General features: G+C 30.5%; 9 protein-coding genes, 1 non-coding gene and 2 pseudogenes across 12 annotated transcripts, besides 4 other annotated features; 2 read left to right on the forward strand and 10 right to left on the reverse strand.

Annotated features, from left to right (window-relative positions):
* Nucleotides 1-13: 13 nt before the first annotated feature.
* TVAGG3_0281210 (N-acetylmuramoyl-l-alanine amidase family) lies at nucleotides 14-250 on the reverse strand (the record flags this gene model as incomplete). Its single annotated transcript, XM_051228876.1, has 1 exon — nucleotides 14-250. One exon carries the CDS (start codon nucleotides 248-250, stop codon nucleotides 14-16), a length of 237 nt encoding a protein of 78 aa, XP_051098606.1.
* A 500-nt stretch (nucleotides 251-750) lies between these two features.
* TVAGG3_0281220 lies at nucleotides 751-1,193 on the reverse strand (annotated as a pseudogene). Its single transcript has one exon. A coding segment is annotated over exon 1 (443 nt).
* Nucleotides 1,194-2,055: 862 nt separating this feature from the next.
* TVAGG3_0281230 (disulfide-isomerase C17h9.14C-related family) lies at nucleotides 2,056-3,384 on the reverse strand (the record flags this gene model as incomplete). The annotated part of the gene is made up of 1 exon (XM_001313347.1): nucleotides 2,196-3,368. One exon carries the CDS (start codon nucleotides 3,366-3,368, stop codon nucleotides 2,196-2,198), a length of 1,173 nt encoding a protein of 390 aa, XP_001313348.1.
* A 475-nt stretch (nucleotides 3,385-3,859) lies between these two features.
* On the reverse strand, nucleotides 3,860-4,888 carry TVAGG3_0281240 (uncharacterized protein; the record flags this gene model as incomplete). The annotated part of the gene is made up of 1 exon (XM_001313348.1): nucleotides 3,860-4,888. One exon carries the CDS (start codon nucleotides 4,886-4,888, stop codon nucleotides 3,860-3,862), a length of 1,029 nt encoding a protein of 342 aa, XP_001313349.1.
* Nucleotides 4,889-5,282: 394 nt separating this feature from the next.
* Nucleotides 5,283-6,242, forward strand: TVAGG3_0281250 (spectrin binding; the record flags this gene model as incomplete). Its single annotated transcript, XM_001313349.1, has 1 exon — nucleotides 5,283-6,242. The coding sequence occupies one exon, from the start codon at nucleotides 5,283-5,285 to the stop codon at nucleotides 6,240-6,242; it is 960 nt and encodes a 319-aa protein (XP_001313350.1).
* Nucleotides 6,243-6,298: 56 nt separating this feature from the next.
* Nucleotides 6,299-6,320: a terminal%2Cinverted (terminal inverted repeat of Kolobok-1_TV transposon ID:TVAGG3_0281260).
* Nucleotides 6,299-9,296: a mobile genetic element.
* On the reverse strand, nucleotides 6,685-7,977 carry TVAGG3_0281270 (uncharacterized protein; the record flags this gene model as incomplete). The annotated part of the gene is made up of 1 exon (XM_001313350.1): nucleotides 6,685-7,977. The coding sequence occupies one exon, from the start codon at nucleotides 7,975-7,977 to the stop codon at nucleotides 6,685-6,687; it is 1,293 nt and encodes a 430-aa protein (XP_001313351.1).
* Nucleotides 9,275-9,296: a terminal%2Cinverted (terminal inverted repeat of Kolobok-1_TV transposon ID:TVAGG3_0281260).
* A 1,302-nt stretch (nucleotides 9,297-10,598) lies between these two features.
* Nucleotides 10,599-10,630: a mobile genetic element.
* Nucleotides 10,631-11,023: 393 nt separating this feature from the next.
* TVAGG3_0281290 (WD40 repeat-like family) lies at nucleotides 11,024-11,830 on the reverse strand (the record flags this gene model as incomplete). The annotated part of the gene is made up of 1 exon (XM_001313351.1): nucleotides 11,040-11,807. The coding sequence occupies one exon, from the start codon at nucleotides 11,805-11,807 to the stop codon at nucleotides 11,040-11,042; it is 768 nt and encodes a 255-aa protein (XP_001313352.1).
* Nucleotides 11,831-11,874: 44 nt separating this feature from the next.
* Nucleotides 11,875-12,276, forward strand: TVAGG3_0281300 (uncharacterized protein; the record flags this gene model as incomplete). The annotated part of the gene is made up of 1 exon (XM_001313352.1): nucleotides 11,875-12,276. The coding sequence occupies one exon, from the start codon at nucleotides 11,875-11,877 to the stop codon at nucleotides 12,274-12,276; it is 402 nt and encodes a 133-aa protein (XP_001313353.1).
* Nucleotides 12,277-12,513: 237 nt separating this feature from the next.
* Nucleotides 12,514-12,918, reverse strand: TVAGG3_0281310 (HMG-box family; the record flags this gene model as incomplete). The annotated part of the gene is made up of 1 exon (XM_001313353.1): nucleotides 12,582-12,806. One exon carries the CDS (start codon nucleotides 12,804-12,806, stop codon nucleotides 12,582-12,584), a length of 225 nt encoding a protein of 74 aa, XP_001313354.1.
* Nucleotides 12,919-13,042: 124 nt separating this feature from the next.
* On the reverse strand, nucleotides 13,043-14,436 carry TVAGG3_0281320 (pleckstrin family; the record flags this gene model as incomplete). Its single annotated transcript, XM_001313354.2, has 1 exon — nucleotides 13,075-14,385. One exon carries the CDS (start codon nucleotides 14,383-14,385, stop codon nucleotides 13,075-13,077), a length of 1,311 nt encoding a protein of 436 aa, XP_001313355.1.
* Nucleotides 14,437-22,453: 8,017 nt separating this feature from the next.
* On the reverse strand, nucleotides 22,454-22,526 carry TVAGG3_0281330. Its single transcript has one exon. It is a non-coding gene; the product is annotated as a tRNA-Met (tRNA).
* A 184-nt stretch (nucleotides 22,527-22,710) lies between these two features.
* Nucleotides 22,711-23,393, reverse strand: TVAGG3_0281340 (annotated as a pseudogene). The gene has a single exon. A coding segment is annotated over exon 1 (683 nt).
* Nucleotides 23,394-23,404: the final 11 nt, after the last annotated feature.

The following is a 23,404-nucleotide window of genomic DNA, read 5'->3' on the forward strand; positions in this document are numbered from 1 at the left end:
ATTTATTTTTCCACTAACCACCTCCTATTTTATTAAGTATTCCTTCAGCTATTCCACCAATTGCGTTACCTGCTTGTGCTCCCATTGCCGGATTACCTGCTTTAGTACCTAATACTCCACCTATGATAGTTCCTGCCGTTTTCGCTACTGGTGCCAAAAAGTTAGCAACAGGTTTAATAACCTTTTTATAAACCCAACCTGCAGCTTTCTTAATTCCATCCCATAATTTTTTAAAGAATCCTGCCGCCATTTCTGATTTAATATTAATTAAAAAATATATTTCATCACTTATATTCTAATTTTTATTTAATGATAAATGAAACCGATTTTAAAAATAAATGAAACAAAGGAGGAAGAAATAAATGAAAGTGAAAATGTTCAACAAAAAATAAACGTTGTTAAACCAATTACTGAAATAAAAATTTTTTCATCTGTTGAAGAATTTAATGACTATTATGCTAATAATAAAAAATTATTTGAAGAATTGACAACGTGTAAATTGAATAAAATGTTTAAAGTTGAGGACAGAGTCCAAGACCCAGAGGGTCATGGATTCAAAATTTCAAAAATAAAAGGTGTTGTTAGTTTAAAATCTATTCCTCAATCAAGAATCACCTCATTAATGAAAATAGATGATTTAACAAAAAGAATAGAAATTATTGAAGAGCGAATGAATCAAATAATTGCTTTCATAAATCATGACTCGTTGAGCCCGGGTCCTTAAAGCCCAAGGCACAAAGTGCCCAGGACTTAAAGTCCATCACTGAGTTCAAGGTTATATTCATCAAATATTTCATTATTAAATGCAACTTCTGCTAGTTTATTTATTTTTCAATACGATCATTTGAAAGTCTATCGTTTAATTTTTTCTGAAGTTTTTCATTTTCTAGTTCTGAAACTTTATTTGGATGATATTTAAACCCGTTAAATTCTTTTTCCTCAGTTTTGATCATTAATTTACAAAGAACTTTTGTGGTTGGAATTCGTTTAAACCATTTATCATTAATATTTGTTATAAATTCAATATCTGGAATTAATTCCCAAATTTTTGCATTTTCAATTAATTTATTATCAAATGCAAAAGCAATAGGTTTAATATTAAACTTACCTTTATAATATAAACTTTCTACATAATCATCGAAATAAACATCTACTTGTTTAACATTTTCAAGAATTGGTGAAAGAACATCCATTAATTGATTGACGGTTACGAATCTTGATCCACTCATTTTCATACGAATTAAAAAAATAAATTATTCAAAAAATGTAAGACATGAATTTTTAAAGTTTATTTTTCATTCATGAATGATAATTATATCTGATTTCTTTTATTCTCTCGTACATACTAGATTTGAAGAATTCGGAACTTTTACCATAATCTCCTAAATGTTTTCTTATCCCAACGTGTGCCAGTTATTATATGAAACTGAATAAACTTTATCTTTATCTTTACACCTTTCATCACTTCCAATATATTTATATCTCAGTTTTGATTTTGCATTTTCATAATCATTAACGTTTAATAATTCACAGTCTTCCTTTTTAAATTGATGTTTAAGATATTCAGGATTTAATACTCTACGTTTATATGCTCCTAACTTAGTTCTAAAGGTTTTTCTACAAAATTTAGGAATTCCATCCTCTTTAATGTCATCAATGATTTCCATTTCATTATTTTCAATTTCTTCTTCTCGTTTATGAGGTCTTTGATTATGACTCCATTGATTCCATGAAATTAAATATTCTTTATCATTATATTTATACCTCATTAGCTTATTTTGGCTTTCATATTCATTTAATAATTCACAATCTTCATTTTTAAATTGAAGTTTAACCCATTCAGGATTTAAACAATGTTTAATTAATCGCGGAATATCTGACATCATCTATATATAGCTTCTTTTATAAAAGATAAAAAATAAATTATTTTAAAATTAATGTTAATTTTTTTAATGATTTATAAATAAATATATTTTAATGCATCGTCTATATATAGATGCAACAAAAAAAGTCACACAACCCGCACTCATATACTACTATACATAATAAATCTTTATACATAGTAACCCCCTCATTTTTAATCACGAAAGCTAATCTACTCCTCCAAACTATATCTAATATCAAAAAAATTTATATTATAAAAAAAATTTAAAACATTTATAAGTTGAAAAATAAAAATATACATTATAATACATCTACTCTAGCTTGTGATAGTGGAGACGCCTTCTTTCGACGATTGATTGAACAGTTCCAAGGAGAAAAATCGCTGCGAGAACTGCGAAAATTGACAAAAATAAAATTAAAGCAACTGGACCTTTTCTGTGGAAATCATCGTAAAGATTAGTAATAAAACCAATGAATCCGCCACCAGGACCTGCAGCACGTCTTTTACCACTCTGTACTTCGTTTATCCAGTTAATAATCTGAGATGATTCTAATTCATCCTTGTAATACCATTCGTAGTGTTTTTTCGGATTGTTTATAATGATCTGTGGTCCATTCCCTGTTTGTATGAGGAGATCGAGACAGAATTTCGGAAATGAAACGCATCTGAAATGAATTGCTCTCATTTCGAGCTTGTTTTCTGTAACAATTCGAGTAAAATTGTCTACGAAATATGGCTCTTCGTCGGCAAGTAGTAAAACGTTGTAATTGTTTGTGATGGCGTGCTCAAAGAAAAGAGCTGAAAGAGGAGAGATCGGAGGGAATGCGTACTTGTTAATAAAGATTTTGAGAAGCTCTGTTTCGTAAGGGCCGTCGTAAATTGTCGAAATATTTGTTGAAGGATTAATATTGAAGAATAATGAGTCTTCTGTATCTTCTTTAAGGGTGAATTTGAGATTGGCGAAGATTGTTGGATAATTCTTAAATTTGAAGACAATATCTGAAATTTTATCTGAATCACCATGATCTTTGGCCTTTTGATACACAAATATCGAGTTATCCTTGTAAGTAGTCAGTAGATTCTCATATTGACTGATGTTTTGCACTTCTACAATCAATTCTCCCAAATGTTTCTCAATAAATGAGATAATGCTTGGTAAATCTAATGTACCGAAGTATCCTTCGGCTCTATCTGGCGAATCAATAACCCAATATAAGCCAGGAGTAAAACTATCTGGGAATTTTTTGCAAATATGGTTAAAGTTATCGCAATTTATGCGTACAAGACCGAATCTCGAATCTCCATCGTACTTCTTCTCTAGTTGCATAAATAATTCGTTGTGTTCTAAGCAATGAGGGCACCAATCTGAATATAAAATTGCGAAAAATGGTTTGTGTTCCATATCACTGAACAAGTATGGTATATCTCGGTTTGTTAAATTGTATGATGATGTGCAAGCTAAGAAGAAGCTAAGCAAACACATAAAAATTGATTTAAAAACCTGAAGATTTTTAAAATGTTTACAAAATTTTTGTAAAAAAGTGTCAATTATCATTTCATTTTTCATTTTTTGAACTAATATTGATAAGCAATCTGGCCTATAATAGCAGAAGATAACTCTATGTTGCATGGGGTTTATTTTATTTACTTTCAATACCATTGATAACTATCTAATAACATAATTTTGTATGTTCATTTAAAATACATTCTATTTAAAGCGAACACAAACTCTAAATCCTATATCTAACATGTTACCCTTTTGATTATAACGATTTTTGAAGACAACAAATGTAAAATGGTGTTTTTAGATAATGAATTAGGACAAAGTATCATATATATCATCAGTAGAAAGAAAGAAATTTGATAAAAATCATTAACTTTATAGAAAAATGGTATTTGAATATATTTGAATGATATTTTATTACTTATTGAAAAATTTATATTAAAACATAAGCCTTTACTAATATGTTTCAGTCATATTTCGTTAAGGAAATCTTCTTCATAAGTATTCATGATTCTCCAATGCAAATTTAATTGAGATTGAATTCTTCTCTGCATTTTCAAATGATTTTCTTCAACTCTTCCTATTTTATCCATACAGTCATCTAATTCTATCATTAGATCATCCAATTTCCTTTCCATTTCTTCAATATGTCTCTGATAATTTGAATCTTCAATTTCTGGGAAGTTTTTATTGGTTTTTATCTCAATAACTTTTGAGTGAACTTCACTTATAACGTTGACTAAGAAATTTCTATACAAATTAACATAATTCAGCATTTCCTCATAAAGCATGTCAATACTTGCATCTGCAACTGCTGCTGGCATATCAAAGTAATCAATGTTTCTTCTTTTGATGTTTTTCTTTGTTTTTTTTGGTTTCTTTTGTGATTCAAAACTAAAATCTTCTTGAACAAGCGAAAATCCTTCAGGGCTGCATTCTTCAAAGAGTTCATTCGGAGATGAATATGAATCATCTGTTTCATTAAGTTTTTCATCAGATTTATTGTAAAAAAGGGCAATTGATGATCTAGGAGCATTTGTTCGTTTGGTATTGATACTAATTGGAATGTTTTGTTGATTGTTGGATTGTATGAACTGAGAATCAAGGTTATTTAGTAAATTTAAAAAATTATCGTTTGATTGAGTTAATTTCAAACGAATGAGAGTTGAATATTCCTTTGTTATAGGATTTTTCGATGAAATATCTATAAATTTTTGTACTTCTTGCTGTATTTGTAAATCATCGGAAAATATTGTTTCGAATTTATGTTCTTTTAGAGATCTATCGATGAAATTCAGCATTATCATAGCTCTACACTCGTCATATTCGATATTATTTATGAATTTAAGGCCTTCAATGATTTTTGATGTAGAATTGCAAGGAATTATATCAGGCCAATCGATTTGAGACTCTGTAATTTGCGTAAGTATTGACCAAAATGGGGATACGCTTACATTTGGCATAAACTGAATCATAGAAAATAAAGAAGGATATTCCATTTTGAATTAAAAATGAAATTTTGAAATAAAAAGTATCTCGATTTAATAATATATAGATGTGTATTATATGTTCTAATTTTCGGCCAAAACTTTGATGTGTTTTTCGGTTTACAAAATTTTGCGGTTTTTTCTGTTAATTTTATTGGCGCGCCGCGCCGATAGAATTAAGATAATATATATAGAGGACAACACCCGCACTTTTTACATTATGAATCTATAGTAAACACCTTTCTCACAGTCAATATACGATGTATGAGTTACAAAAAAAACTTTTTAAATTTTAATGAGTTGAGGACTTGTTCTGAACTACGAATATATCGGCTCACATATCAAAGATTATATTCCAGAGAATAATCTCTTTAGCACATTCGAAGTAGAAGATATCGAATCAATCATGAATTTTGCGAATTTAACACCTGAGGACTTCAGTTCTCTTCTTACGCAATCTAGTTCTGTCATTTCAGCACGCCAATTGTACACCTGCACTCGAAATGCAAATATTTCAATAAACAACTTACAAGATGCCATTTCAACACTTAAATCAGTTCAAAAGTACATGAAGATGCGAATCCTCGAAGGAATTATTAGCATTTTAGAACAATTACTAAAGGATCAATCCATTTCAACAAATCAAATCGAAAAACATCAAGCAAATTTAGATCAAATCCAAAAAGAAAAAGAAAACAATGAGAAAGAAATACAAACTCTTCACTCTCAACACAAAGAGAAAGAAGAAAACGATTTACCAAAAGAATTTCTTTCGAAAATTTCCAAACTTAAAAATTCCAGAGATTTCATCGAAATCTACAAATTCTTTGAAGAAATTTCAGAAAAAGGAAATCAAAAAATGATGCAAAAAGCATGTGACGAAGAACTTTGGAAAAAACAAAAGGATAATTATTTTGGTACAAATGTACTTCATGAAGCATCTTCAAAAGGAAATCTGAGACTTGTTAAATCTCTCATTGAATGTGGCTGTGACAAAGAAGGTGGTACACCTCTATACTGGGCATCAAGACAAGGTAAACTTGAAGTTGTTAAATATCTTACCTCAGTTGGAGCTAATAAAGAAGCAAAGGATGATGATGGATATACTTCGCTCATTCTGGCATCATATTTTGATAAACTTGAAGTTGTTAAATGTCTTATCTCGGCTGGAGCTAATAAAGAAGCAAAGAATAATGAAGGATTTACACCACTCATTAAGGCATCAGAATATGGTCATCTTGAAGTTGTTAAATATCTTATCTCAGTTGGAGCTAATAAAAGTGCAAAGACTAATGAGGGAAAAACAGCACTTGATTATTCGAAAGGAGAAGTAAGAAAATATTTATTATCAACTGCAAGAAAATAATTTCTTGATATATTTGGTTATTATCTCTCAATCATTGTTGCAAAAGATAAAGTTAAGGGTATAGTAAACTCAAAATTCTAGAGTTTTGAGAGTGCCAATAAACTCTATAGGCCTATATATATCTATATTTTAAAGGAGAGGTTACGCCATAATATTTGATATTATAAATTATTAATTCAAAATAAAAGTAGAAAATGAAACTAATTTTATTCTAACCTATATAAATATATCAATAATCTAAAATGATTATAGTCTGAACTATATTTTACCAGATTATCAAATATAAGAGAAATGAAATAAGGCATAAAAATATCATAGCATAATTATTGGATAAATGCATTAATAAATTATTTATATCATAATGAGAAAAAATCAAAATAAGAAAATGAGCATAATAATAATTTAATTAAAAACAAAAACAATAAATAAAATGTAATTTTCGTTAATCAAAGTCATCAATGTCTTCGTCTTCTGATTCCCATTCGGACTTGAAAACTTGATAATCTCCTCCTGGTACACTCTGAATGGATTTTTTGTATTTGTTCTGTTTTTTAGAACCTTTTGTAACAGTTTTTTGTTTCAATATCATTTTGGAGTAACAATTCTCTTCAAATGATTTGACACAATCTTCTGGAAGTGGGGGAAGATGTAATGCTTTTTGTATATCTCCGAGAAAATGCTCTGGATCATTCCATTCTAAGATTGCAACGTTAACTCTAATGTTAATGTTCTTCCAGGCTCTTGATTTGTCCAAATAGCATGCAATTTTGGAGTTAAACGCTTCATTCATGCAGGTAGATCCAATGGAAGAAACTTTGGAAACTATGGGTGTCCATTTGTGAACCCAGTCATAGAGCATGAATTGAAGTTGGATCGAATTGACACCTTTTTGCCATTCAAAGCATTTGTAATTGTGCGGTTCGCAAAAAGAATGATTGCCTACGTAATGGTAGACACAATTCTCCCACATTTTCGTACGTTTGTCAATATTTTCTTCGGCAAAACATGACCAAAGCCACATACTTAGGCTTGCATTCAGACCCCAGAAAGGTCTCTCTATTTTTTCAATCTTCTGAGTCTTGTCGTTGAAAACTTCAACTGTCTTATGAGAAGCTGAGAACTTTGTAAAATCTTTTGAGATATTTTTTGATACATGACCTGGATCGAATCTTTCAAGATGAGAGACGCCAAATTCTTTAAAGACAGAGACACTTTTGTTATCTCGGTCTTTAATAATCTCTTTAACATCTTTCAAGATATTGTATTTCTTTAATTGCTTCAAGATGATTCGAGTTCCAGCACTTTCCATATTGTTGGAAGCTCCGGAATACTGAGCATGCTGTCTGTTTCCACCAATATGGTTGATGTTCACGCATGCAAGAACTCTTTTTGTGACAGCATCGAGCGCAGTTACTGTACAACTTGGCGAGTTTCGCCTGTGCGTCCATCTTGCATCAATGGATAAGTAACCACTGAAGGACTTTCTCGACAGCATTAGGGAAATACTTTTAAGTCTTCTAATCTTATCGTCACAAAATCTCTGTTGTCTCATGACACCACTCTTCACAGGGGGCTTAGTTCCACAAAGAGAAAGAAAGCGAGCACCTTTTGTATATGGCATTCCGGTCATTATGCAAGCACCAAGCATCTGTCGCGCTGAGAGTCGACGACGTTCGTGGAGTAAAATGTTATGCATTGCCTTTGTTTTCCGTTTTGGGTGAACAATATGGCCCATACAACAAAAAAAAATGAAATCCCGCCAAAAGTGAAAATTGAATAAAAAGTAATAATTAATAAATATATACTATATCATTAGATGAATATTTTGGAATAACATTTTAAAATCGAGGTTTTTCAATGGATAACGGTTCAATCAAAAATTTGACCCCATTTTAGAATCTACATTAAAAATGGAACATTTCTGTCGTTTCAAAATTCCAAAATAACGTTTCTATTCCTCTCAAAAGTAAAAATAAACTTTATTGGGGAAAAAATATTTTTATTTTCCAAAAAAAATGAAAACCTTAAATGCAAATCTAATTTTGATGCTTTTGTTTGTGATTTTTTGGATTTCGAAAAAAATTTGAAAATTCAGACAAGTTACCATTAACACTAATACGTTTCAGCGAGTCGGTCCCATCAGAGAAATTTTCATAAATCGGCGATATAATTTATTATTTCAGCAAAATATTCTCAGATCCAACTAGAATAAGGTCAAATTATACAAATTTAGCAAAGGCTAGTTATCCTACCTATTCAATTAACTTTATTTTAAATAATTCAAGACAATTCTCAAAATTACCTTAATAATCGCGTTCTCTTCGCAAAATGACGATTCATCATTCACTACCAGCATAACTGAGGGCTTGTGCTCACAGAATAATACAGATAATTTACTTATTAATGCAAAATTTAGTACAAAAGGTAATCATAGAAGATACAAAAAAAGTTTCTTTATTTTGATTGCTGATTTTATTTCTTCTAAAACTTACCAAATCTAAAAAATCCAAAATTGAATGCTATTGAATTTCATGTTTATGTAACATATACTATTTATTATATAAGGAATAAAAATTTTATAGTTTTAATCAAAAATAAAGGTGTACTAAATGCATACAAAACAAGGTATTTTTTACTCATCCAAAATATGTTAACGGTGCTATTTATATAATCAATATCCGAATTTCGAAATCATTTTGATGAAATCTTTATTTTAAAATTGAGTTGACTGTTAAAATCACCCGAGAAGAGGGATTATCTCAATGAAAAGTACATAAAATAGCAAACGCACAAGATGGCACTATGCAGCTTTATATTGTTATACAGGATGAACATATAAAATGTTTGGAAAACACTTACTTCGTTCTACAAATGTGTATCTCTTTATATCAAAGATTCTTCTCAAATTATTGAGAGACTTCTCTCAAAAAAAGGAAAATTTGATAACTAAAAAAAATTATGGCATAACCTCTCGTTTTGCATAGATATATATTTACATGGTCACAGAGCTTATTTTCATTGTCAAAACTTAAAAATTTTTAGTGGACTATACCCTTAAACTCCTTTTTTTTATTTAGGTACCCTATTCAATTTCTATCGTCACCATATGGAGAGGTCAGGCCCATATCATAAAACATTAAGTTTGGACTTACTAAGACATGTAAGAATTACCTTGCTTGTATAGGGGCATTAAATACTTTTAGATGCTAAAATCTTCAAAATTAATTTAATTTGATATTCAAAATATGCACGAAAACGTAAATAAATACGGATCTAGCTCTCACATATCTCTATTTTAAGCATTGATAAGTATTTCTACATTCTATTTTAAAAAATATTCAAATTTCACAATATTCTTTTCATTGATAATCTACATATTAACGAGAATGATATAACTTTTCATGTGTTTAGAAGTTCTTAGCTTTAGTACTGTATTGTTGAAAAAATTATTGAAGACTTTTTTCTTTTTGAGAAATTAATGCAATAACCAAAGAGGAATTGCATATGCTGCGCACTAAAATTATAGAAATGTCTCTAATTAGACACAAATAGAGATATTCGGAAATAAAAATTTGAAATTTTGATCAAAAACGCTATTTTCTAATCATTTTTATTTTAACTATATATAAAGTATCTTTTTCTATAATTTATACTTGATGGTTTAAAAGACGTTTAGACTCAAAATTTTACTGCATTTCATGTGGTAACTATGCTTTATCACTAACTACCTCCTTGTTTCAACCCTGAACAATATATTATACCTCCCAATGCAGGTATTACTCCAACAAAATTAGCAATTTGGCTATTGTCTAAAATTTTCTCAAAGAAAGAGGAGTAAAGTCCCATTTTTAGAATTCGAGCTATATTAGAATGCAACTTAGACAAAAGGTTACAGTTTCAATACACATATTCAAAAAAATTGCATTCGAAATTTAAGATAAAGTACAATTTCCAAAAAAGAGTATCGAATCAGTGCACAAATATGCATTTACATGCTTACACTAGCTTGCACTAGTATTAATAATTTTGAAATTAATTTTCAAATTATTACCATACCTTTTGCAAAATTATTATGCTTATGATTCTAAGCATAGTTAAGCGATCTCGAATTTGAATTGCTAAGAAAAAATAATTAGTAAAAAATTTGTCTATGCATTCTGTATGATGCTACTAACTATATTAGCAGCATACCTAAAATCTTTTCAATATTTTTGAGGGAATTTGAATGGTACTGGTTGAGAGCTTTTTTAATTAAGGTACTATTTCGATAGAATTTGAATGGTACCCCTTCAATTTTGTGAGGGACCCCCTTTCATTTTTTGAATAGGGTACCTTAAATGAAAAAAGGACCTTAATATATTACCACGTGATAAGTTTTTATAAAACTCCAATTTCATAAAATGAGTGTGAGACAAGATTTCTATTTTTCTAAAATGATATATAATAAAACTTTATGAGATACAAAAAAAAATTTAATTATTCAAACATTAAATGTATAGATGTAAAACTGACCTCTTCCATAAAAGTTCAACAGTAATTGTTCATTTGCTGTAGCTCTATCCTAACAGCTTTTTCCGAGAATATCTTTTGCAAGCATGTTTGCGCCGTTAATAATTTGAACTTTAACAAGCATCTATCAGGGGAGTCCTGTGGTACTTATCTCTAGTCTCAAAATGATGGCATTAGAAGCGATTTTCTTAATATTTGTCATATAATATTATCATTAATTTTTAAAATTAACATATTTATTTGGTAAAAATAAAAATTCGATATATATTTATCTCTATTACAACATATTTATTTAGATAGGCACCAATTTCCTGGTGAAACTTCTTTCCATTCTTCGATAATATCGCCACCAATCAAAAGTGAGGTTCCAAGTGGACTCCACATAATATTTTTGACTGAATGGACATTATGTTGGATAGGAGTAAGAAGTCTCTCGCTGAAAATGCCATCAACGATGCCAATAATTCCAACTTTATCATTTTCAAAAATAATTGCAGCCAAATCCGCATTACATGGATTTGGTTCGATGGCAACTGGTTTATCAGTAGTTTTGAAAGGTTCCGAGGTAACTTTCTTGTTGAAATTAAAACGCCAAATCATATCATCGTAAACAGCGAATATTGTATCGTTAAGACCAAAGTTGAAGTATTTAAACTTGTTTGGATATGCAAATCTACGAATTGGAAGTAAAGTTGGTTGTTGTTCAAATAATAAATTGAAAATCATGATTTCACCATTTGAAATGCACCCAATGCGTGCCTCTGGTGGATATGGGGATACTCTTAAGCAGCTTGAGAAAGATTTGAAATTTTCGATTTTATAAGTCTTCCAAGCCATGTCTTGACGATATATTGTGAGTGACCCATCCTTTTCTGCAATAATAAAAGCTAATCCAAGTGAAGAAGGAAGAAATTGTGCGTCAATGCAGTCAACATGAAAAGTTGTAAGTACATTTAAGATATTTTTCGATATAGAGTAAACAATAAGATTGCTATCTTCTGTTAATGCCAATGAAAATGAGCAAGAAGGATCAGTACGAGCAAGAATTGTTTTCATCGCAATAAAAAAAATTTTTTTTAGTCTTGAGAATTGAATTGATATCGATTATTTCGAAAAGTGACAAATGATTTTTGTTTTTTTATTTATCTTTTCTGAATCAGTGAAATTACGATCAGCCGGGAAATCAGAAATAAAGAAGGCATATGGCGTCGAAACAGTTAAGTCGGAAGAAGAATCTCTTGTTGAACAATACGATATGAAAATGTTATTCTTCCAAAACGTCAAGAATGCTAAGGATGTTGCTCGCAAAAATGATAACAACCCACTTAAGAAACAAAAATTTATTTCTCCAAAGCAGCAGAAAAGGGATAAAGAAAAAATGGAATTTTTAAAGCGAAAAATAACGATCACAAAATCAGGTGCCGAAAGACCGAAGATTGAATCAATGAAATTAAAAATCAGCAAACAAAAAATTCCGAAAATCGAAATCGCTACGCCTAAACCGATCGTTATTACAAACAAATGATTTTTCAAGGGCATTTTATGATACTCTTAGCTAATAATTACTTAAATGACGAATAAAATTTTATTCTATTCGTTATTTGATTATTCGCGCTAACATCGCTTACAAACTCATTATATAGTTCAACTCAACAATATTTTCATGCTTACTTCAAACATTATTAAACTTTTATTAACATTTTTTTTGTTTTTTGTAATGAATAAAGATAATGTCATATAGTAAACGTATATTTTGTTAATTCTGTGATTATGCATGACATGATTTTAAAAAACAGAGGATTAATTAAGATAGAAAACAAAAAAACAACTTTATTCTTCATCATCCTCTTCTCGTTGAGAAGTAGTAGAATTTTTCGATGCTTCACCTTCTTCATTTTTCGAAGATGATTTATTTTTATATTTATTCATTTTATTTCTACGCATAACTCTATTTTCTTGCTTGTTTCTTTCTCTGATTTCTTCAACTGCAATTTTAGATTTCTCGATATATACATTTCTCTGTTCATCTGTTAGTTCTCTCCACATTTCTCCCATTTTTTTAAATAAATCGCCAAAACCCATATTGGGATTTTCATCTTTGACTTTTGAGCGAACCTCGCTTACAAAGAGGTTGAAAGGAGAAGATCCCATCTTCGCTCAAATCAATAAAAAAAAGCAACAAAAAAATAAAAATTTAAAAAAAATAAAAGGGGATGTCACGTATTCAATTTGAAAATATTGAAATTCGTGATAATAAATAATATATTCGTCTAAAAGAAGTAAAATGATCGCAAAAAAATAATATATTTTACTTATTAATTTTCTATTGGAAATATTCCTGCAAATAAGAAACATCTGTAACAGATGACTTTTCAACTTCGTCAAAGTCCTTGATAAGTGCATCTCTATCACTGTCGGAAGGTTTACAATTGAACGTAAATTTCGCAAGATGTTTAATGAGTTGCGAATTGAACTTATTCATGATTCCATGACGTGAAACAAAGTATTTGTTTGCGTCTTCGTTCTTGTCTGAGCGCTTTGCAGCTTCATCGAGCTCTTTCTGTAGCAAATTAAAGGATTTGAAAATCGAAAGTACTTTCGCGTAAGTTGTCTTGCTCTGTATATGATCTTTGAATATTCTAGCTGGGAACTTCTCCAATAAATAAGAGCCGATATCGAAGGTTGGAGTAACTGTATCTGGAGCCAACGAATCTATCTGCTCCAAAAATGACTCCATCTGGTTATTGAGCAAAATAACACCGTCAGCTGGATCTGTTTGGTACCTGAGATCATCATACATTGAGTGCATTTTATCGGCGGAGTAAATCCATTGATTTAATGGTGTCTCAAATTCCATCTGATCACAGTTCATCTTCTCAATGAAGTCTGCAATTCCGAAATCTTTGATTAATGCACTTACATCTGGGTTTTTCAATTCGGTGAAGTCAGATGCGTGTATGTTTTCAATAAGTTCCGAGATGTGTTGGCTGAGCTGATAAAATTTGTCATATGAAAATTCATAATCTTTTTCGGGTAAACCAGTATTGCTGGAGCAAACTGATCGCATAAAGTTTGTTGATTTTGATATTATTTGCGTGCAGGAGTAGTCTAAGTCGACATAGAGACGGAAAGCTTGGTTTAATTTGTTCGGAAGCTGGAATATCTGTTGTTGTGTGATTGGACAGTGCGGAATTGGATTGAACATTCCCTCAAGAGCTCCTTCCTTATATTCTGGTACGAGCATTTCCTTCTTGAAAACTGCGTTCGTAAACTGATTAACAATTTCATTAGGGGATCCAAGCTGATCGAGAGTGTTATTTTTGCATGCCTCTATAACGCGATTAAAAGCATTTATCCAACAAACCACTTCAACTTCCTGCTCACATACAATATAAAACGCTTTTTCGGGATTTTTAATGTACAATGCAGGCTCCCCTTTTGGCCCACGACCTGTGGATATAACTGTATCGCCAGTAATTTGAAAAGAGCCTTTTTCTCCTTTATATTTTTTCTCGAAATATTTTACTATACCTTTTCCTAAAACAAACCAGCGACGTTTCCAGGATTTAATGATATGGCCTTCTTTAAGTAGCCAGCCTTCCTTAATAATAGGAGTAAATGGTGGCTCACTCATAAAACTCGCAAAATTGAATTAAATGAAATTGATATCAAATTTAAAATAAAAATATGAACATTAAGTCTTATAATAAATTGTAAATAAAATGTGATGTGAGAAATTTTTTGTTAAAAGTCAAATCAAATTGAATTAAATAATTTTAATTTAGAATTTGAATAGACAACACAAATATTTAACTGATTGCCGAACAACCATACTCACTTTTGTCAAAATAATTCAAACAGAAAATAATAAAAATGAGTGAAATATATTCACTGATAGCATGTAATTCATGCCCTGGTTTCAATTGAAATTTAAATGCAACTACTTTTTTCATAATTTTGTTCATGTTTGTGCCATATATTTTATACAATCAAAATTCAGTGTGGGAATAAATTTGATCTGAAAGTTTCAGAAATACTGAATTATTTTCATTTTTAATAATCCACTATTACCGATTTAAATTAATTTTATATAAATTGAAACACTTTTCAATCTTATTTATTTCAAAAATTTATTGACTAAATATGTATTGATGTCAAATATTCTTTAATATATTTACCATGGAAAAATTAAAGTACTCACAAAATGTAGATTGAGAGGCGGTCAATGACTTTTGAGGGGAAATTAACGCATGGAATTTAATATTATTTAGGTTGATATTCTTGCTTATTATTTCAGAAAAAAATCTTAAAAATTTCAATATGAAAATTGAAAGCAATTCAAAAAAATTGCTAACATGTAAATTTTAATATCCTATGCATAATTTCATATTTTGAACATTTTTTATTTTTGTTTAAAACTTAAAATTTTGCGAATTTAATATAATTTATAAAATATAATACGTATATATATTTAAAATACACTAAATTTAATTGTTAATTGACGTTTTTGGGAATGAATTTTATCAAAACATGCCTGAATCCGAAAATTTGAAAGAACGAATTACACAATCATATATGTAGAATTCAAAATACAAACTTAAAGATTGTATACGTTTAAAATTATTCAGATTGTGTTTGATTTCCACTCATTCTGTTTCTTTTGAACTCTAACACTAACATTTCATGATGATTACATGATCCATTTATACATGGTTGAATTGTTCCAGATTCTACCAGAAAATCAATCCAAATTTCTCAAAGCATTCATGTTGATTGGACAAAATTTAAAATTTATCAGCCTGTTTCCAGAGAAACTCATATATTCCCTAATGAAATGTAATTTTTGCTACATTTATTTCAATCAAATTTCAAAAAATTGACTGCAGAGCTTGAAAAGGTGATGAATCATGTTGTTATTAGATGTACATATTAGATTTACTATTTCCAAAAAATGCTCAAATTTGAATAGTTTTTAGAAAATTTGGAATTACACTCCTGACATTATATATAATTAAATGTTTAAATTTTATTTATTTTTCCCTTTTAATTTTATAACGTGCTCTATCAAAACTAACCTCTCAATTGAAGGCCACAAAATCTAAGTAGTGAGGGTACACAAATTTTGTATGGAGTACGGTTCAATTTTTGAGAGCCTCACTACTTAGATTTTGTGACTACCTTATATTTATTTTGATCAATCTTAATCGGAATTCTGGTATTTTATATATGTAGTAAATAGAATATGATAATATAAATTTCATGAAAGATTTATGTAAATATCACAATTCAATTGAGAGATTTCCGAACAAAAATTCACGATTATTTACCATTTTGAAAGGTAATAAAAAAAATTGATAATTATCGAGGCTAATAGGAAAATTAATTGAATCAATTCAAAATTAATAAATTTGATTCTTTAACAGCAGAATTTGTCCATCAGCGTTTCACATCTTGACTCAAATGTATGAATTGCAATCTGCTTAGTCATTAATTCAATCGTTTTAATGATTTAAAGCTAACATATCATTATGCAGCTTTGATTCAAGAATTTCCAATCAATATTATTTTATTCAACTAATTAATCAAGTTTCATAATACATATTTTATGCTATTACATGGACATCATTTTTTTAGTCCCAAAAACTATAGAGTTATCAATAACGATCTTCAAATATCGTAATCCTTTCAAATTCGTTTCACATTATATATTAAAATCATTTATCTATTCTTGTCTCCTATCAAAACATTGGATTTCTGTTATCTTTTCTGGATTTATCTCTAAAAAATCTATTAAAACTGCTTTTATAACTAAACACTCTAAATATTGAGATTACACTAATGTACGTTTTTTCGTTAAATCATACACTTCAATTGAATATTGTTGTAATAAATTTCTTAATTTTTTTTTGTTTTTGAGATGATTTCCAAAGGCTTTTTGACATGACTAGAAAAATCATATGTATTAACGAAGATTGAATTATTGGAATTTTACATTTTCTGAGTATTTTTTGATTAAATTTGAAATTCAGAAATGATTAAATGCATAAATCATTATAGTTTATAACGGAGAGTACATATAATAATCCTTAACATATTTAACAATCAAATTCAAGAATAAAAAATTAAATAACAATTAAATTCACATAAATTATACTTAAATCCAACTATACCACCATGATATAGTGATATTCTATATCATGAAATCTCCAAAAAAAATTCAAAATCATAATTATAGAATAAAATTTCAAGCAAATTTACACTTAATTTTTAAAATTCAAAAAAAATTTGGATATTTTTGCAGAAATTTAAAACGATAAATCATTGTTATTTTTAGTATTAATACCAAATATATCATTAAATTCACCATATTGATTATATGAAAATAAAATTAAAAAGATTGGTGTATTATTGCAAAAAATCTTTAGAAAAATGAATCAATAAAGATAAAAAATTTAACCTCAAATCGAATTATCTGCTAATCATTATTATGTTTTAACAATTTGACAGAATTGTTCAAATCCTGGACATATTTCCCAAAATGAAAGTAATATCGGACAATTCAATCTTTTTACAAATGTGCATTTACTCTATATGTATAGCAAAACAAATTCTTGTTATGTTTCAAAGCTTAAGTGCAAAAAGTCTGCCCCATATCTATATATTCACGACATTCTTTTGAGCATTCTTAGACCTTTTTTGTAGGCATAATATATTTTTCTTTTAATATCGTGATAACAATGACAGTGTGGACTACACCTGATAAAATAATGCAACAACAATCAGCAGAAAGGCGTTCTTAATGAATTTTTTATATAACGATGAGGAAAAAATGAAAATCGGGCATGAATCATACATACACTGGCTATAATATGAACGAAATGACTAATGCCTGCGTCGAAAGAGTAATTCAACCAATTGATCACAAAAGATGAAGTGACTACTTTCCAAACATTTATAGATCTTTCAATTTTTTAATCAGCCGAACAATTTAAAGGACAATTTATGTAGTTTTCGAAATGTGAGTGAAATAACAAGCCGACCAACTAAACAAATTTTTCATCGAAGGTTTCAAATTTAATGATTTTAACTATATTAACCTAAATATGTTTTAAAGTGAGGCAATAAAAATAATGTAAACTTCACAATCTCGGATCACAAAAGATAAAAACCATTCAAATAATTGAGACATTTTATAAAGAAAAATTGAGATACCACGAATATCGTTCTCATATTCACTTTCATATAATGCTTGTTGGCAAACCAGCTCCAGCATTCAGGGCCAAGCTGTCTTCCCAGACACAGACTTCAAGGAAGTTTCTCTTGAGCAGTACAAGGGCAAGTGGCTCGTCCTCTTCTCATACCCACTCGATTCACATTCGTCTGCCCAACAGAAATCATCGAGTTCTCCAACAAGTACGAAGAATTCAAGAAGATCGGCTGCGAAGTCCTCGGCTTATCCGTTGACTCCGTCTTCACACACCTTGCTTGGATCAACACACCACGCAAGGAAGGTGGCCTCGGCGAAATCAAGTACCCACTTATCGGCGATCTCGGCGCTAAGATCGCTAAGGAATACGGCTTCTACATGTGCGAGGCCGGCCACACACTCCGTGGTACAGCTATCATTGACCCAGAGGGCATCATCCGCCACGTCCAGATGAACCCCAGATGTTGGCCGTAACGTCGATTGAAATCCTCCGCCTATCAAGGCTTACCAGTTCGCTGCTAAGCACGGCGAAGTTTTGCCCAGCTCAGTGGCACGGTGAGGGCGACCTTACAATCAAGCCAATCCAAAGGCCTCTAAGGAATACTTCGGAAAGGCTAACAACTAAGCTTTCTATTTAAAAATTATTAAGGTCTGATTGATGTAACTTTTAATCTTTTTTCTAAAACTTTACAACCAACAATAATAACTTATAGCAATCTTAAATTCTTCATAATACATTTTCTCTTTGATCATATCCAATATCATTTAAGAAAAATCCACCAATATTTAAGATAAATCGAATTTACAGAGAACAAACTCATAATAATTATAACCATTAAAGATTTGAAGCTGATTCAACCGTAAATATTGTAAACGAAACACCGGATTGGATTTTTGATCGTGTGATCCAATTGATTTCAATTAACAACTTGTATACAATAAAAAATACTCTTTATCCTAACAATTCTTACATCAAAATCATCAAGGTTGAATTGTTAGGGAAATCACACAAAATAATCTTAAAATTCACTTAAAATACGTAACTCGTATGTACATGATACTATTTAATATTCAAACAATATATAAAATGATAAAATTATCCCCAAAAGAAAACTCTATTGGTTGATCTGATAAAGCTAGTATTATCCGGAGGTAATCTTCTAGCTCTTTGTAAGTCGATAGTTCTACCATTTGGTAAGGATTCTGCTGATTGAATGTATTCATCGTTTCTGGAATCTATAACATGCTCAATAACTTTGTAATCATGGAAACGTTTACTGAAAGCTTTTGTTTCCTTTTTTGGTGGATGAAATTCTCGATGTAATTGATTTTGTTCTACGCGGTAGTTTCTTTGAATCTGTTTAGATGCTAGTTCTTTTTGTCGTTTCAATGAAGAGTTCAATGCACGCTTTTGAACTGTATATTGTGATTCCCTTGTAGTAGATCTCGAAGTTTGAGCTATTTGTGGCTGTTTTTCTTTCTTTACAATAGCTTGATCGAAATTCTCACCTAAAATACTCTTCATGTTGTCACTCCATTGAAACGCACTAACAGGTCTTCTGGAGGATAATGCAGGTCTCATATAAAATCTGTCCTTTTATACGTTTGAGCACAATCTCATTTTATCTAAGACATAGAGTTGCGAAATTTTGATTCACATCTGAGAAATAACCCAATTAATGCATCCAAATGAATGCAATTACACGCTTTTACTTTCAATGTCATTCGAATTATTGCAGTGTAAAGGCTCATTTTTTCATGGAACCATGATATATATACGACAAGGAAGCTAATTATTTGTCAATCCAAAAATTGTTAATGATTTCAAAGTAAAAAAATTATGAGTTCAACGTTGCAAGGCATATTGGGATATAAATCTAAGCAAAGGAAGTGAGAAAAGTCTGAAGAATACCTTGAAGATGAGAAGCCTCAATATGTTGATGCAACAACACAGCAGCAAACGATGCATTTGCACCAATTCCCATGCCACCTTCACCAGAAAAGAAAACAGAGGCTGAAGAACCACCTAAAGAACAAAAAGAACAAATAAATGATAATCCTCTTAATCAGTTTTCGAGCCATTAATTAATAAAGTTGAAGAACAGAAAGAAGAAGCAACGAAACCAGAAGAAAGCAAACAAGACCAGCCTACAGAAACCAAACCCGAAGAAAACAGTACTAATCAGGAAAAAGCTGATGAATGTAATGATAAAAAAGAAGAGGAAACGAACCAAAATCAGTCGGAAGATAATATCCGTACTGATGTGAATTCTGATACAGAGCTAAATATTAACATTAAGAAGCTTATTCCTACTTTACCTGAAGATGAAAAGAAAAATGCCGAAACAAGAAGCAAGAAGAACCAAAAGAAGATAAACAAGAACCAATAAATGAAATCAAAGAGAACATTCAGCAAGCTGAAGAGCAAATAAAAGACAAAGAAAATAACGAGCAAAAGATCGAAAAGAAAAAGAAGAGAATCCAGAAAACCAACAAGAAAATACAGAAAATAAAGAAGAACCAGAAAAGAAACAAGAAAATCAAATGATTGCAGAACCAATTCACGAAATTCAAGAAAAAGTGTTAGAAATACCAATACAAGAAGAAAAACAAGAAGAAAAAACAGAGGATAAGCCAGAAGAAGCCAAAGAAGAAGAGAAACCAGTTGAAAACGAAGAAAAAACTGAAGAAAAAGAGGAAAAACAAAATCTTGAAGAGAAAATCATCATTGAACCAGTAAAAGAGATCAAAGAAGAAATAAAAGAGTCTGTAGATAACACTCCAGCAGAAGAAACAGAGAAAAAACAAGAAGAAAATAATGATCAAAATGAAGAAAGCAAAACTGAGCTAGAAATGTCAGAATTGATCAAAGAAAAGCTGTTTAATTCACAAGATGACCAAATAATGAAGAAAAAAGAAAATGATTCAAATCATTCCAAAAACAGTTCATCCAGATCATCGAAATCGAGGCATTCCATGCAGAGCCACTTCCGCCCCTTCCAAATGATGAAAACGAAAACAATGATGATTCGGATAATCACACAGAGACCTTTATTACGACCGACGACACTCCCCTGATCTTTAACTACGGACAGCAGCCATATTTCGATCCTAAAGCTGTCGAAAAAGCCTACAATGACTTTGCAAAACACGGAGCGCCGCCACCGCAGAACCTTAGACCAGGGATCGTTCAGTATATCAACAGGAAGAAGGCCACAGCGCTCATGGATAGCGATTACGACCTCGCAGAACAACTCGACCAACAAATGATCGAATTATCTCGTCTCGGAAACGAGAATGGAAACGACTACCACAGTCGACTTAAGAGCCTTGACACGAGAACAAGTGATTTACAAGGCGAAAAGAAGGCCATGGAAGAGAAATGGCGTGAAAAACTGCAAAAACACGAAGAAGAATGCGAAATCAGGCTTGAAAAGTTGAAAGAAAAGCAGTTACAAGAGCTGGAAGAGCAGAAAGCTAAGTGGCAATCGCAAGAATATTGCAGGCAGTTCTCTAAGCCATCAATAAGACTACTGCAGCTCCGTCACCAAGAGAAGAAAATGGCTTTGTCAAGAAGATATCATGATGCAAAAGTGACAAAAAAGTTGGCCGATGATTTACAGAGCCAGGAAGAGAAGCAGGCCGAACAATTGTTAGAGGAAAGCATCCGCAAAGAGATAGGGATGATGAGGGAGAAACATTGGCGCGAAGAAGAAAAACTCAGAGAATATAATGAAAAAACAAGGAATGATCTGGAGACACAAAAAGCAAGAGAGCTAGAACCATATGATAGCGCAATGAAAGCTATAACTCATAAAAAATCGGAAAAACCAAATCCGAAATTCACAAAATTGCCAATTAACTTGACATCAGCAATTGCAGCTCAGACATCGACAATGAACCCTCAGCCGACAATTGCAACACCAAGAACAGTGTCTAGAATGAAGCAGTTTCGAACAGAAAAGAAAGGAAATTTAAATTTGACTCCTGTTGATGATGAAACATTGTCAAGAGCACAGAAAATGAGTAGAATGAATCCGACACCAAGAGGATCAACACTTGGATCAAGGAATCAATCAAGACAACCAACAAGAATGAATTCGCCAACAAAAAGACCAAAAACGAATTCGGATTCTAGATTTCCAAAATTATAATGTGTTTATTTATTTTTGTTAGATATGTATTTTTTGTATGAATAAATGTATATTACTTGCTAAATAATTTAAATTTATAATAATTCTTGAAAAATATACAAAGTTATCAATATGATTTAAAATGTTAGAGAAATAAGATCATAGTTAGAGTAATAGATAAATAACATGGCTTCTATGGTTAAAAAATAACAAAATTTATCGAAACAAGCAGAAATATTGTCTTCGAACTAGGTTCAAAACAACAACAAAGTGTAGAAAAGCTCTAATCCTATTGGAGAATCATTATTGTTGATAATTTTCCTCATCAGTTGCAATAAAGGAAAAAAAGAAAAAAGGAAATTTGCTTTCGGCGGGACTCGAACGCGCGACCTTAGGATTATGGGACCTACGCTCTACCGATTGAGCTACGAAAGCTTCCACATTTTAGAATTATTTTGTAATCATATCAATTATTTAACAATTCAAATTTTAAATTTTCTAAAACATATTAATAATTGAAAACCGCTTCACTCATTCAATTTTTAATCTATTTTGGTAATATATATATATAAATCATGAATATATAAGTTTAAAAAAAAATTCAATTATTTAGTAAGAACTATGGTTTAATTTTTGCACCACGTGATATTAGAAATTGAGTTGTTTCTTTCTTATTATAAATTATTGAACAACTAAGGGGAGTCATATTATGAGATCCCTTTGCATTGATGTCTGCTCCATTTGAAAGTAAAGTTTCTATAATTTCTTTATTACCATTACATGCTGCATGATGAAGTGCAGTATCATTCAGTTTATCTCTTATGTTGATATCAGCACCATTTGAGATAAGAAATTTTACTATTTCTTCACAACCATTTTCAGCGGCATAATGAAGAGCAGATTTTTTATAATTGTCTTCAATAGCATTGACATCAATACCGCATGCAATTAGAAGTTCTTCAATTTCTTTACTATTTTCTCTTGCTGCAAAATGAAGAGCATTAAAACTACGAGAAGTTTTTGCATGTATATCAGCACCATATGCAATAAGGAGTTCTGCTGTTTCTTTACTGTTTCTAGATGACGCAAAATGAAGAGGAGTCAATTTTGAAGTATTCTTTACATTAACATCAGCTCCATGCGATATAAGAAGATTTGCAATTTCTAAACTATTATATTGCAGCAATATGAATCGAAGATTTACGAGACATTTTAATTGTTGTAGCAACATGGCTCCATGGGCAATAAAAATTCAGCGGCTGATTTGTTATTAACAACTGAAGAATAATGAAGTGCAGACATACCTCCTTTAT

The sequence above is a fragment of the Trichomonas vaginalis genome, chromosome V, assembly GCF_026262505.1.
Source record: "Trichomonas vaginalis G3 chromosome V, whole genome shotgun sequence".
In the NCBI taxonomy this organism is placed as follows: domain Eukaryota; phylum Parabasalia; order Trichomonadida; family Trichomonadidae; genus Trichomonas; species Trichomonas vaginalis.